The sequence below is a fragment of the Ahaetulla prasina genome, chromosome 1 (assembly GCF_028640845.1).
Source record: "Ahaetulla prasina isolate Xishuangbanna chromosome 1, ASM2864084v1, whole genome shotgun sequence".
NCBI lineage: Eukaryota > Metazoa > Chordata > Lepidosauria > Squamata > Colubridae > Ahaetulla > Ahaetulla prasina.
The window spans coordinates 363,956,458-363,970,179 of NC_080539.1; the positions used below are offsets into that span (position 1 = coordinate 363,956,458).

At 44.8% G+C, this 13,722-nt stretch overlaps 1 protein-coding gene across 2 annotated transcripts; it reads left to right on the forward strand.

The window, feature by feature from the left end:
• Positions 1 to 4: 4 nt before the first annotated feature.
• On the forward strand, positions 5 to 13,479 carry SF3A2 (splicing factor 3a subunit 2). Of its 2 annotated transcripts, none has more exons than XM_058163409.1 (9): positions 5 to 160; positions 2,559 to 2,710; positions 3,986 to 4,057; positions 6,366 to 6,412; positions 7,278 to 7,387; positions 8,444 to 8,493; positions 10,813 to 10,953; positions 12,308 to 12,376; positions 13,027 to 13,479. In XM_058163409.1, exons 2-9 carry the CDS (start codon positions 2,585 to 2,587, stop codon positions 13,348 to 13,350), a joined length of 939 nt encoding a protein of 312 aa, XP_058019392.1. In that variant the 5' UTR covers positions 5 to 160; positions 2,559 to 2,584; the 3' UTR covers positions 13,351 to 13,479. The 2 variants fall into 2 exon arrangements, with proteins under 2 accessions (XP_058019392.1, XP_058019393.1); XM_058163410.1 differs by having other exon boundaries at positions 57 to 197.
• Positions 13,480 to 13,722: the final 243 nt, after the last annotated feature.

The following is a 13,722-nucleotide window of genomic DNA, read 5'->3' on the forward strand; positions in this document are numbered from 1 at the left end:
TTCCGGGAGACTATCCGGGCCGACAGTGATCTAATCCGGAAGTGAAAGCTCTTTAAGCGCTATTGGCCTAGTTACTTCCAGCGGTAATAAGGCGACGCGGTAAAGAAGGCCTTGGTCGTTCGGGCGGCTGATGAAGCGAGAGGGAGGCGAAACGGCACGGGTGAGGCAAGAGGGAGAGAGAGCCAGCCAGCCTTGAGGTCAGGGCAGAACTCAGAGGCCATTATGGGGAATTAAACCGGGGATGAGAAACATGCGGGAGGGTATAACTTAACAGGAACAGAGTTGGAAGGGACCTTGGAGGTCATCTAGTCCAACCTAGTGTAAACATAATGCCCACACAGGAGACCTTTACTAGGGATTCGAACCGCTGAACTGCCGACCTCTCTGATCGACGAGCTCAGTGTCTTTAGCCACTGAGCCACCTGGTCAGGCTTAACTAAATGGTGGTTAGACTGAAGTGGGAGCAGCAGGACTGCTGGGAGGAGAAAACAGGCCCCCAAACTTAGTGCGGCTCAGCCAGTCGTGGGAATGGGGGCAATAGAGGAAATGCTCTGCTTTGGAGGAAGGAAGACTTTGTACAAGCTTGTACAGGTAGTCCTTGACTTACAACACTTCATTTAGTGACCATCCAAAGTTACAAAGGCTCTGAAAAAAGTGACTTTATGACCAGTTTTCAACACTTGCAACCATTGCAGCATCCCCGTGTTCACCTGATCAAAATTCAGATGCTTGTCAACCGACTCCTATTTATAACGGTTGCTGTGTCATGTGATCATCTTTTGCATCCTTCTGACAAGCAAAGTCAATGGGGAAGCCAGGTTGACTTAACCTACTGGGTTACTAACTTAATAACTCCAGTGATTTGCTTGACAACTCAGGCAAGAAAAGTTGTAAATTGGAGCAAAACTCACTTAACGTGTCTTGCTTAGCAACTGAAATTTTGGACTCAATTACGGTCATAAGTTGAGGATTATCTATAATGATGGAAAAGGGAGGGGGGCGATAATGAATGACAGTTAATAGGGCGAGGAGTTGGAAACACTGTAGCCAGAGTGGAAAGGAGCGTTATTGCATGGCAGGAGAAAGGGGGCCAGGATGATTTGTAAATGGAGCAAGACTATAAAAGATAAAAAAGACTTAAGAAGATGGGAAAAGGTCAGCTTTTTCATCTTAGAGACAGATTGTAGTCATGAATGGAAGTGAATATTTGTGTTCCAGGATAATGTTGCAGGATCCAATCTGAGTCAGTCATTGGGACCAGAGGTTTTGTCTTCTGAGCTTTAAAACTTGTGCTGGAGTCCATCTTCAGACAAAATCTGTGATCCTGGTGACCGACCCAGTTTGGACCCTGCAACAGGTTGTAATGTGTGAATTTGGAGTTCGTTTCCCTGCAGCAAGGGTGTCAAACTCAAGGCCCAGGGGATACGGCCCATGGGATACTTAGATCTGGCCTGCGGGGCCGCCCTGGAAACAGCAAAGGACTGGCCCGAGGTGCTTCTGCCAGCGAAAATGGGCTCCCAGGCTCTGTTTTCGGCTGCCACAGTCTCCTGCAACCCTCTGCCAGTGAAAACGGGGCCTGGGAACCCGTTTTCACTGGCAGAGCGCTCGGGCCACCACAGGCACCCCGAGTGACATCAAGCTGGTCACGCTCCCCCCCCCAGGTCATACACAACCCTGATGCGGCCCTCAATGAAACTGACTTTGACACCCCTGCCCTATAGGCTATTGAAGTTGGCTAGTGCAGCATTTTTCTTTTGTGCTCTTAATTCTGAATATGATTATTAATTGGATTATTCATTATATATGGATTCATCATGGTCACCTACACCAAAAGACTTGCCTTCTCACTTATGTTAAGCTCCTCAGATGTCATGTTAATGTCCTAGTAAAGGAACATTGTTTTTGTTTTAGAATGACAACATTCCACTCTATTAGGAAACCTTGTTATTAAAACTGGTTTTCATTTTTTATGGTTTCTGCCTTTCTGTTTGTCTAAACAATGTTTTTTGTAACAATTGAAATGGATGGCACAACCACTCGGTGGTAAGGTGCTGGTCTTGTCAACAGCCCAGGTTCGAGACCCAAGTGTCACGTAAAAGGGTGAATTCCCGTTTTCGCCTCAGCTCTTGCCAACCTAGCAATTAGCATGCAGATGCAAGTAGATAAATAGGTACCATTTCAGTGGGAAGGTATCCGTGCTCCATGATGTCATGCTGGCCACATGACTGGACAGCGCTGGCTCAATGACCTTGAAGTGGAGATGTGCACCACTCCTTAAAGTTGACTACAACTAGCAGAGTAAAATCTGCAGGGATTCCTTTTTGTATTAGTTGAGATACAATGCTTACTCTCACGTGATTATACCTCTTTTGATTTTTGTGCAGATTTTCCATGTTTTCTCAGGATATATTAAGACCGAGACCATTTAGGCAGTACCTGAATCTAATGTGACTTTGGGCAGGTCACAGTGTAAAACAATATAGATAATCCTACGCTTACCACCATTCAAGTACACCAACTTAATTTTCTCCTCTCTTTCTCTTGTCTCTGATTCCCAGCATTTTGAAGCACAAAGACTTCAGTCATGGATTTTCAGCACCGTCCAGGTGGAAAAACTGGGAGTGGAGGTGTTGCCTCAGCCTCAGAAAGCAACAGGGACCGCAGAGAGAGGCTGAGGCAACTAGCCTTGGAAACAATAGATATCAATAAGGTGAGCTTCTACCTTTTTGTTGTGTGGTGAATAAGTATAACGTAATGATGAAATAAAGGACTGATTAATCTATTGGCCCATAGCCACCATCATTCAACTGTTAAGGTGTTGCACTCAGGCTAAGAAGACCAGCTGCAGGTCCATCCTCTGCCACAAGAGTCCACTGCATGACTTTTGCCCTACACTCTTAATCTCGCCAGCTGTTTGCAAGGATCAAATTAAAGGGGAAAAGTGTGGTGCATCCCACAATGAACTGGAGGAAAAGCAGTGTGTACACTTAATAAAGAACGGCCTGCTTAAGACAGAACACATATTTTTCAACAGCCTATCTCTAGTTTAATCCTCAAATCTGAAAAATGGCATTCATATCTCAAACATTCAAGGCAGTAGTGGATTGCAAATCCCATCGCTACCGGTTTGCCCATGGGCGCACACTTGCTCGCAGACACGTGCGCAGAAGCATCCGGATGGGTGGGTGGAGCCTCCTGCCACCACCGCTACTGGTTCGCCTGATCCGGGGCGAACCAGTAGCAATCCACCAATGATTCGCGGCTTAACTCTTCCATTAAAACTGCTCTGAAGCACATCAATCCAAAGTGTCTTTTCTGGGGACACCCAGAAATCCTCAGATACAGCATTTTGAGGTAGCAAGCTTGGGAAGAGCCTCTCTTTGATTAGTAGTTATCAATTAAAACAGACAGCACAGGGCTAGTAATGAAAGTATATACTAAATTAAACATAACCGTTGGATCTATGCATCTTTCCATGTATATGCATCATTTTTCTTTTCAAAAATACCATAAAAGCAATTTGGATGTAAAAAAAAAATTACATGCGGGAGGAAGTCACAATTGGGGCACTAGATTTTAGTTCACTTCCAGAAATCATCTGTAGTGGTTGGTTTGGTTTGGTTTGGTTTGGTTTGGTTTGGTTTGGTTTGGTTTGGTTTGGTTTGGTTTTGTGCCTTTTAAGTCAGCATTGATTTCTGATGACTTCCTGGACAAGTTTCTGCAATTTCCTTGGGGAAAAAATGTGGAAATGGTTTGCCATTGTCATCAGCGTTGAGACAAAATAATTGGCTCAAGGTCAACTGATTGGCTTGCTGCCCAGGGCAGGAGTAATACTTACGGTGTCCTGGTTCCTAACCTGGAACCTAAACCATTACCCCAAACTGGCTGTCTCATAACTTGTGTGAAGTCTACACCTGGGTGTGGTACACGTTTACTTTCTGTATTGCCTAAACTGAGGCTTAACCCTTATTTTTGTTCCCAACAGGATCCCTATTTTATGAAAAATCACTTGGGGTCTTATGAATGCAAACTTTGTCTGACGCTGCACAACAATGAGGTGAGGACTTATTTTTGCAAATGCACTTTGTCCACTAAGGAATGGTGTCAAATAGCAATACGTTCTTGCAAATGCCGCAACTTCAGCACAAGTATTTCTGGAAAATTGAATCTTGCTTGCAATCTTTCTAACATTCTAAAAACTACTGATTGGTTTAATTATCGTATTTTTCGGACTATAAGACGCACCGGAGTATAAGACGCACCAAGATTTCGAAGAGAAACAAGAAAACAAATCGGTTTTGGCCTTCCCAAATCCTCTAGGCGTCACTTTTTTGCCGTCCCCAGCCCCCAGAAGCACTCTGCAGGCCTCTCAAACCATCTGTGCATTCCGTTTTTGCGAAAAATGGGCCCGTTTTTGGCTTCCCAAACCCTCTGCACATCCTGTTTTTGTGAAAAACATGCCTGTTTTTGGTGAAAATAGGACACACGAGTTGGGGTTTCAGGAGGCCAAAAATGGCTGTGTTCTGTGTATAAGATGCACCAACATTTCCACCCTCTTTTAGTGGGAGAAGAAGTGTGTCTTATACTCCAAAAAGTACAGTATTTTATTTGGCTGTGCTAATTCTTTATTTTATTCATTTATAAATAAATAAATTTATTTATATCCCACCTTTACTTTTTTTGCAAACAACCTGAGATGGAAAAAATATCCCACACATCTTCCTCCTCCTGTTTTCTTTATAACAACGACCCCGTGAGGCAGGATGGGTTGAGAGAAGAGTGACTGGCCCAATGTTACCCATCTGGCTTTTATGGCCAAAACAGGATTTGAATTCGCAGTCTCCCACTTTCTAGTCTGGTGTGTTAACCATGAAACCACTCTGGCTCTCTTTATGTTATTTATCCTTGCATTGTTAATAACCTTGATTAGTTATTTAATTTACATTTTAACTCTTATGGATGCATTTGTTGATTGTTGTGCAAAATGTTTTGAATCTTGTTTTGTTTTGATGGTGCATAATAAATAAAGGATAACATCTCTGAATGGATATTAAGCACCTTTCTCCAAATCTGTTTAAAAGGAACCCTTCCTCAGAATCACAGAAACCAGACTATTAGCCTGGGTTCCCACAATTGGCTATAACAGGTTGGGAACCGTATTGTTTACAGGTGGTTTGGCAGGTGAGAACCCAGCAATGCTCTTAGCTCAATGTGAGAACCAGACCATCATATTAACCCATACTTTCTTCTTCCTATATATATGCTTATACCTCCTTATATATACTCATATATGTGTTTATATACTATATAATCTTTTTGTATGATACCTACATATATTGTTGTGACAAAATAAATAAATAAATAAAATAAATAAACTATACTATGCTCCTGGGGAGGAAAGCTATGGTAAATCTAGGCAGCGTCCTAAAAAGCAGAGACATCACCCTGCCAACAAAAGTTCGTATAGTCAAGGCTATGGTTTTTCCAGTTGCAATGTATGGCTGTGAAAGTTGGACCATAAGGAAGGCTGAGCACCAAAGAATCGAGGCCTTTGAACTCTGGTGCTGGAGAAGACTCATGGGAGTCCCTTGGACTGCAAGGCGAACAAGCAAGTCAGTCTAGAGGAGATCAACTCTGACTGCTCTTTAGAAGGCCAGATCCTGAAGATGAAACTGAAATACTTTGGCCACCTAATGAGAAGGAAGGACTCACTGGAGAAGAGCCTAATGCTGGGAAAGATTGAGGGCAAAAAAGAATGGGACGACAGAGAAGGAGATGGCTGGATGGAGTCACTGAAGTAGTAGGCATGAGTTTAAATGGACTCCAGAGGATGGTAGAGGACAGGAAGGCCTGGAGGAACGTTGTCCATGGGGTCGTGATGGGTCAGACACAACTTCGCAAATAATAACAACAACATTGTTTGTTTTTGCAGTACATGTGATGTCAACAGGAATTATATTTTGTTCACTCATTTCTAGTATATTGTCTCAAGTCAGCTTCTCTTTATCTATAGAAAAGGTTTAGCCGAATAGCAGAATGTTTCCTTTCCATATAAAAGATTTATAACATCTGGCATTTCCAGAGAAAAGGCAAAGAAAGACCCCCATCTAAAACTCTGAAAATGGCTGCCAACAAAGAGCAGAAAGCGTTCAGTTGAATTAACCCAGCAGCCCATTGAATTAAAACCTTTTAAAAAACACTGTGGAGAGGAGTTTGGCCCCTTGACAGTGCAGAGTTAAAGCTGCGCTGGAGATTGGAGGCTGCTTGATGTTACTGCTTCCCTCCCAGCTCCGTCTATCCTTGGGACAGCCAGGCCTGACCTAGAATTTAACTAATTTCACCCACCCTTTCTTCTTATCCCACAGGGAAGCTACTTGGCGCACACCCAGGGGAAAAAACATCAGACCAACTTGTAAGTTGCTAATCGTAAGCACCTCTTTTCTTTATTTTATCTAAACCGTTCCCCCTCTTCCCCTATCTTTGCATAGGCCTTTGCAAGAGCAAAGAGCATCTTGGGAATCGGCTAAAAATCTGCCGGTTACAAAGACACAATTGTCTTTCTGTAGCTTTGGGGCAGTCTGGGATGTAGCATTTTTTGTGACATCCGTCAGCCTTCCTCCACCTGATAAGAAACTTGTCTCAGGAGTCCTCCTGAGGGTTTGGCTATAGGGACAATGTGTCTGATTTTTCCCAAGATTGTGCCTCTATGTCTACGTGGGTGCGAGTGCATTGTCTGAAAGCTCCAGTTGAAGGCCAGTTTCACAGTTAAGCTTTGCACGAAAGTTTCTTTGATCTCAGAAGCATCCCTAGTAAGTACAGTTGAAAGCAAATTGGACAGTTTTGTTTATAAGGAATGAGAACCAAGCCAAAGCGCAGGTTGCTTCTTGTTATTCTGCAATTATTCTAAGCCGCCTCGGATATTTCTATAGACAGATAGGTCTCCCAAGTGTTGCTAATAAAGTGGTGGGGTCCATATAAATTGACCTTTACATGACCATTTGGATTTATACTAGACTGGTGTGTTTTTTTCAAGAGGGCACGGTGACTGAGCAGTTAAAGATGCTGAGCTTGTCAGCTGGAAAAAGCTGACAGAGTGGGGTTGGGACCCGACCACGGCATGACTTGTGCAGGAATAATTTTAAAGGCCTTAGGCACAGGTGCTTAAACATTTATTGTTCCCTCCCCAATGGTGGAGAACTCTGTAAAAGAAATCCAGCCATCCCCCCCTTTTCTGAGACTAGTTTGATAACTGCCTTCCCCTTCCTTTTCATTTACAGAGCTCGACGGGCTGCCAAAGAAGCCAAAGAGGCCCCAGCTCAGCCTGCTCCAGAAAAGGTGAAGGTAGAAGTGAAGAAATTTGTGAAAATCGGCCGGCCAGGTTACAAAGGTAGGCATGGCTCCGGGCTACCTGATGAGATTAGCCCACCCGACTCGTGCCAGCAGAAAGGACATGCTGCAGATTCTGTGAGGTGAGGGAGTTTGGCTTGGATGGGCCAGAAGAGCTTTTTCTGCCTTGGCTCATGCCCTCTGGAACAGAGGTCTCCAACCTTGGCAACTTTAAGACTTGTGGACTTCAACTCCCAGAATCCCTCAGCCAGCAAAGCTGGCTGAGGAATTCTGGGAGTTGAAGTCCACAAGTCTTAAAGTTGCCAAGGTCGGAAACCCCTGCTCTGGAACATCTCCCTCCCCCGGTCCTTTCGACTTTCTGAAAGGCCTTGAAGACATGGCTGTGCTAACTAGCCTCGGGCCCTACTGAGAGCGTGACATGTTGCAGATAGGTAATGGAGTACAGAACACCCCCCCTCTCCATCCTGCTTAGTTTTATTTTAATCCTGTTTTAAATTTAAAATCTTTCTTTATTGTTTTAATGTTTTATTCTGAATGTTATCCAGTGTTTATAAACTACCTAATCTCTGGTGAGATAGGTAGTGTACGACAGGCAGACAGACAGGGAGAGCGAAATATTCTGCAGTGTTCCTTTGGAAACAGTTGAGTTTGAAATGGTTGGGGTTTTTTTTTCCAACCCTTTTGGCTTTCCAGTGTGCTTGAAGCACCCTTCCTATTCATAACGAATTCATATTCGTATTCAGAAGATCCGTGGTGGCTTAGTGGTTAGAATGCAATACCGCAGGCTGACCCACTGCTCGCTCCAGGAGTTTGATCCTGACCAGCTCAAGGTTGACTCAGTCTTCCGTCCTTCCGAGGTGGACCCAGATAGTTGGGGGCAACGTGCTGACACTGTAAACAGCTTAGGGAGGGCTGTAAAGCACCGTGAAGCGGTATATAAGTCTTGAGTGCTATCGCTACCGCTTCGTAGTTTGTTGAATGGGACATTCAATAGGAGATTTGATTCCGAGCTCCTGGAGCCCAAAGCTGATGAAATAAAGGATCCTGTCGCAAACCCCTGCTTAGCCCACTCTTTCTCTTTTACGCTTCCTTTCAGTAACCAAGCAGAGGGACCCAGAAACAGGCCAGCAGAGCCTCCTTTTCCAGGTAAAACGCATCTAACTTCCTTTAATTTCGTTAATAAAAATTACCTTCAGGTAGTCCTCAACTTACAGCCCAGTTGCTTAGCGATGAAGTGAAGTTAATGACATACATCTTGGGTCGACTTCAGGCATTTGCAGCCATTCGCAGCATTCCATGGGGACATGGCTTAAGTTTACGATGGTTTTGCCAAAAGCTGGCGTTTACTTCTGGTTCACCCTCGGTTCGCTCAACAACTGCAGCGCTCACTTAGCTGCCGCAAAAAAAAAAAGGTGGTACAATCTGGCCTGTCATGTGACCGACCCGTTTTACGACCGTCACGACTTAACGATGGGCAGTCTCCCATCATGGTCATAAATTGAGGAATACCTGTATTTTTTTTAAAAAAAAATAGGTTCAATACGTGAGTTTGGACCGGTGGAAAAAACCCAACTTTTGGGGTCCCAGGTGCTCTCTGAACTTGGTGGTTCTCCTGTATGAATTTTTGTCTGTCGTGCAGGAGAACAGCCAAGCTCAGTGATCACCAGGGACCCCACAATTCAGGCCTGAGCTACGAATATTTTTTCCTATTGGTACCCCAATTGAAGAGGAACTAAAGAGCCTCTAGATGAGGGTGAAGAAGGAGAGTGCAAAAGTTGGCTTGAAACTCAACATTAAGAAAACTAAGATCATAGCATCCAAACCTCTCAACTCCTGGCAGATAGATGGGGAAGAAATGAAAGTAGTGACAGATTTTATCTGGAACTGAACACACTCAAAACCGTAGAAATGGTGGTAGACTTTAGGAGAAACCCTCCCATACTTCCACCTCTCACAATACTAGACAACACAGTATCAACTGTAGAAACCTTTAAATTTCTAGGTTCTATCATATCGCAAGATCTAAAATGGACAGCCAACATCAAAAACATCATTAAAAAAGGACAACAAAGAATGTTCTTTCTGCGCCAACTCAGTAAGTAAACTGCCCAAGGAGCTGCTGATTCAGTTCTACAGAGGAATTATTGAGTCTGTCATTTGCACCTCTATAACTGACTGGTTCGGTTCTGCAACCCAACAAGAAAAACACAGACTTCAGAGGATAATTAGAACTGCAGAAAAAAAAATTGCTACCAACCTGCCTTCCATTGAGGACCTGTATACTGCACAAATCAAGAAGAGGGCCGTGAAAATATTTACAGACCCCTCGCATCCTGGACATAAACTGTTTCAACTCCTACCCTCAAAACGACGCTATAGAGCACTGCACACCAGAACAACTAGACACAAGAACAGTTTTTTCCCGAAGGCCATCACTCTGCTAAACAAATAATTCCATCAACACTGTCAGACTATTTACTGAATCTGCACTACTATTAATCTTCTCATAGTTCCCATCACCAATCTCTTTCCACTTATGACTGTATGATTGTAACTTGTTGCTGGCAATCCTTATGATTTATATTGATATACTGACCATCAATTGTGTTGTAAATGTTGTACCTTGATGAAGACAAGACAAATTCCTTGTGTGTCCAATCACACTTGGCCAATAAAATTCTATTCTATTCTATTCTATTTTTTCTGGGTTCCATGATCACCCTAGATGGGGACTGCAGCCAGGAAATTAAAAGATGCTTGCTCCTGGGGAGGAAAGCTATGACAAATCTAGACAGCATACTAAAAACCAGAGACATCACCCTGCCAACAAAAGTGCATATAGTCAATGCTATGGTTTTCCCAGTTGCAATGTATGGCTGTGAAGGTTGGACCATAAGAAAGGCTGAGCGCCAAAGAATCGAGGCCTTTGAACTCTGGTGCTGGAGAAGATTCCTGCGAGTCCCTTGGACTGCAAGGCGAACAAACAAGTCAGTCCTAGAGGAGATCAACCCTGACTGCTCTTTAGAAGGCCAGATCCTGAAGATGAAACTGAAATACTTTGGCCACCTAATGAGAAGGAAGGACTCACTGGAGAAGAGCCTAATGCTGGGAAAGATTGAGGGCAAAAGAAGAAGGGGACGACAGAGAACGAGGTGGCTGGATGGAGTCACTGAAGCAGTAGGCATGAGCTTAAATGGACTCTAGAGGATGGTAGAGGACAGGAAGGCCTGGAGGAATGTTGTCCATGGGGTCGTGATGGGTTGGATATAACTTCGCAACTAACAACAGCAATAACATCCCAACTATTGAGTATCAATTTGTGAAACTGAGCATAGAACAGGCCTGCCCTTTCTGTCCCTCCCCTTCTTTTTATCCCCGGCTGTTATCCATGTGAGCAGGCAGTTGGATTTGTTGGATTTAAATGGTCCTTCCATCTTCTCATTCTTCTGGCTCTGCACCACACAGATCGATTACCCAGAGATCGCTGAAAGTATCATGCCGAGGCACCGCTTTATGTCGGCGTACGAGCAGAGAATTGAGCCTCCCGACCGGCGTTGGCAGTACCTTTTGATGGCAGCAGAACCCTACGAGACCATCGCTTTCAAGGTAATGCCCCAGCCTGGCCTCTTTTTGTGAGGTTCTTGGGACGTACAAAAAGGGTAGGTTTAGTTGTGGGAATTTTAAGTGCTTCCTGGAAAGGGATTTGGTTTGAGGGCTTTCAGTTTGGTAAAGGGAAGAAAGGGGAATGATAGGAAACAGAGAACTAAGATTAGGGTTTCTATTGAACTTTGCAATGGAAATAAATCTTAATTGTTCTAGAATTTCTGTTTGTGTTGAACAATTTGTATCGGGAGATCAAATCCTGAAAGCTGAATTTGATTCTCAAGCTTCCCTGGTTGGTTGGTTGCCCAGTGTCAATGAGACATTTCCTGAGTACCGTATTTTTCAGACTATAAGATGCACCAAGATTTCGAAGAGGTTAAACAAGAAAGAAAAAGTTTTTGCCCTCCTCAACCCCCAGGAGCAATTTGCAGGCCTCCCAAACCCCTCTGCATGTCCTGTTTTTCGGGATGGGCAGAGGATTTGAGAGGCCTGCAGAGTGCTGGGGAGGTCAAAAACACAATGCTTGGGGGGTTTGGGAGGCCAAAAACGAGGCTGTTTCTCGCAAAAACGGGATGAGCAGAGGGTTTGGGATGCCTGCAGAGTGCTCCTGGGGGCTGTGGAGGGCAAAATGGGCCCATTTTTGGCCTCCCAAACCCCCCAGGCCATTTTTGCCCTCCCCAGCCCCCAGGAGCACTCTGCAGGCCTCCCAAACCCTCTGCACGCCCCATTTTTGTGAAAAACAGGCCTTCTTTTTGGCAAAAACGGGACATGTGGGGCGAGGCTTCAGGAGGCCAAAAATAGCTGTATTCGGTGTTTAAGACGCACCAACATTTCTACCCTCTTTTAGGGAGGGGGGAAAGTATGTCTTATACTCCAGAAAGTACGGTATTCGATGGATCGAATGAGAGATAGTATTAGTTTCTTTCAATTGACACGAACCGGCTACTGCTGCATATCGGATATAGCCAAAGATTGGATGTTGCACTTGGGCTGTCAGGATTGATAGTTTGCAGCACATGAGTTATCCGACACAAAATGTGGTGGGGCGTGTGTGTGGCCTAGTGGCGAAACGCTTGTTTCCCATTCGGAAGGTTGAGAGTTCAATACTAGATAGCGGCAGATGTTTCTCTCCGCTTGCTTTTCCTCCTTTCGGTTGATGCAAAGATCAAAGCATCTTCGACTCTTTTATCTTGGCCTTGATAGGGAAAAAAGAGAGGGTTTCTCCCCCACCCTTCTGTTATTATCACTTTGAACAAGCTGGCTGCCTTCTTTCCTAAGCTGCCGAGTCCAGCCTTTGATGTCCTGTGATGCAAAGGCTTGGCACCACTCCTAACCCCTTTCCCTTCCTCTTCTGCAGGTGCCCAGTAGAGAGATTGACAAAGCTGAAGGCAAATTCTGGACTCACTGGAACCGAGAAACAAAACAGGTAAAATGGTTTAAGACAGGGGTCTCCAACCTTGGCCACTTTAAGACTTGTGGACTTCAACTCCCAGAATTCCTCAGCCAGCAAAGCTCTGGCTCTGGGAGTTGAAGTCCTCAAGTGGCCAAGGTTGGAGACCCCTGGTTTAAGAGGTTAAAAGCCGCCAGCCATCCTTGTCGAGGGGAGCTTTGGAAACTCATTTTAAAAAGCAACCGTCTTTCACTGTTGACAGGAATTGTAAGCCAGGATCAGAAAGCTTAAATCAGCATCGTTATTAGAAAAGTAAAGATCCCCTAGTTGGATAACAGTCTTTTTAATCCTAGATGTTGGGAGGGGCAGGCCGGATTCTTTGGAAGCTGGAGACGAACTTCTAGTCTCTAAACCGAAATTTATAAAACTATAGATATTTCTGCCTCCTATCTTTTGCATAACTTGGATCGGCCCAATCTAGTTGGGGTGGCAGAATTGTTTCCAGCCAGCTAGGAACTTTGTGACTCGGATTGCATTGATCGGATGAGCTCAAGAAAGCTTCGGTGGAAGTTTACTCCCCAGTTCTGGTTTTGAGGAATCCTTTGTGAAGATCTAACTGGATCCTTGCAGTCAAATAAAATCTAATGTTCTCTTTTTTCCCCCCCCTCTTTTTTCCCCCCTTTTAGTTCTTCCTTCAGTTCCATTTCAAGATGGAGAAGCCACCTGCTCCTCAAAGTATCCCACCTCCAGCTACCGTGAAGCGGCCTCCTCCACCCCCCCTCATGAATGGCCTGCCCCCCCGGCCACCCCTCCCGGATTCTCTCCCACCCCCTCCTCCTGGGGGCATGGCTATGCCTCCCATGCCTCCCCGACCGGACCCTTGCCCCAGGTCCACCTCAGTTGCCCCAGCCCCTGGCGTCCCTCCTCCCGCTCCTATGCCCCCGATGCTGAGACCCCCTCTCCCTACGGAAGGACCAGGGAGCATTCCCCCACCACCCCCTACCAGTTGAAAAGTCCTCTCTTTGGGAACACTTCCTGTCTTTCCCTGGCACCATTTTTTTTAAAAAGGCCACCGGTTGATCTTGTCTCGTTTCTTTCCTTGTGTACTTTTTAAATACGTCCGTGACTTCAATTCAGAATTTTGTGGCTTCATTAAAAAAAACAAAAAACACCCTCCAATTCTTCTAACGAAGAAGAAATATTAATCTTAAAACATTCATCTCTGGAGAACTGTTTCTCAACCTTGGCAACTTTACGACTTGTGGACTTCAACTCCCAGAATTCCCCATGCTAGCATTCTGGAGAATTCTGGAAATTGGAAGTCCACACATCTTTTAAAGTTGCTAAGTTTGAGAAATGCTGCTCTAGAGCAGGGGTCTCCC

What these genes read in the sequence shown, in the direction of transcription:
- SF3A2 (XM_058163409.1), top strand. Translation starts at nt 2,585, where the DNA reads ATGGATTTTCAGCACCGTCCAGGTGGAAAAACTGGGAGTGGAGGTGTT. An exon ending in AAAAAACATCAGACCAACTT is followed by an intron (nt 6,413 to 7,277) that starts GTAAGTTGCTAA and finishes TTTCATTTACAG; the next exon opens with AGCTCGACGGGCTGCCAAAG. An exon ending in GGAACCGAGAAACAAAACAG is followed by an intron (nt 12,377 to 13,026) that starts GTAAAATGGTTT and finishes CCCCCCTTTTAG; the next exon opens with TTCTTCCTTCAGTTCCATTT.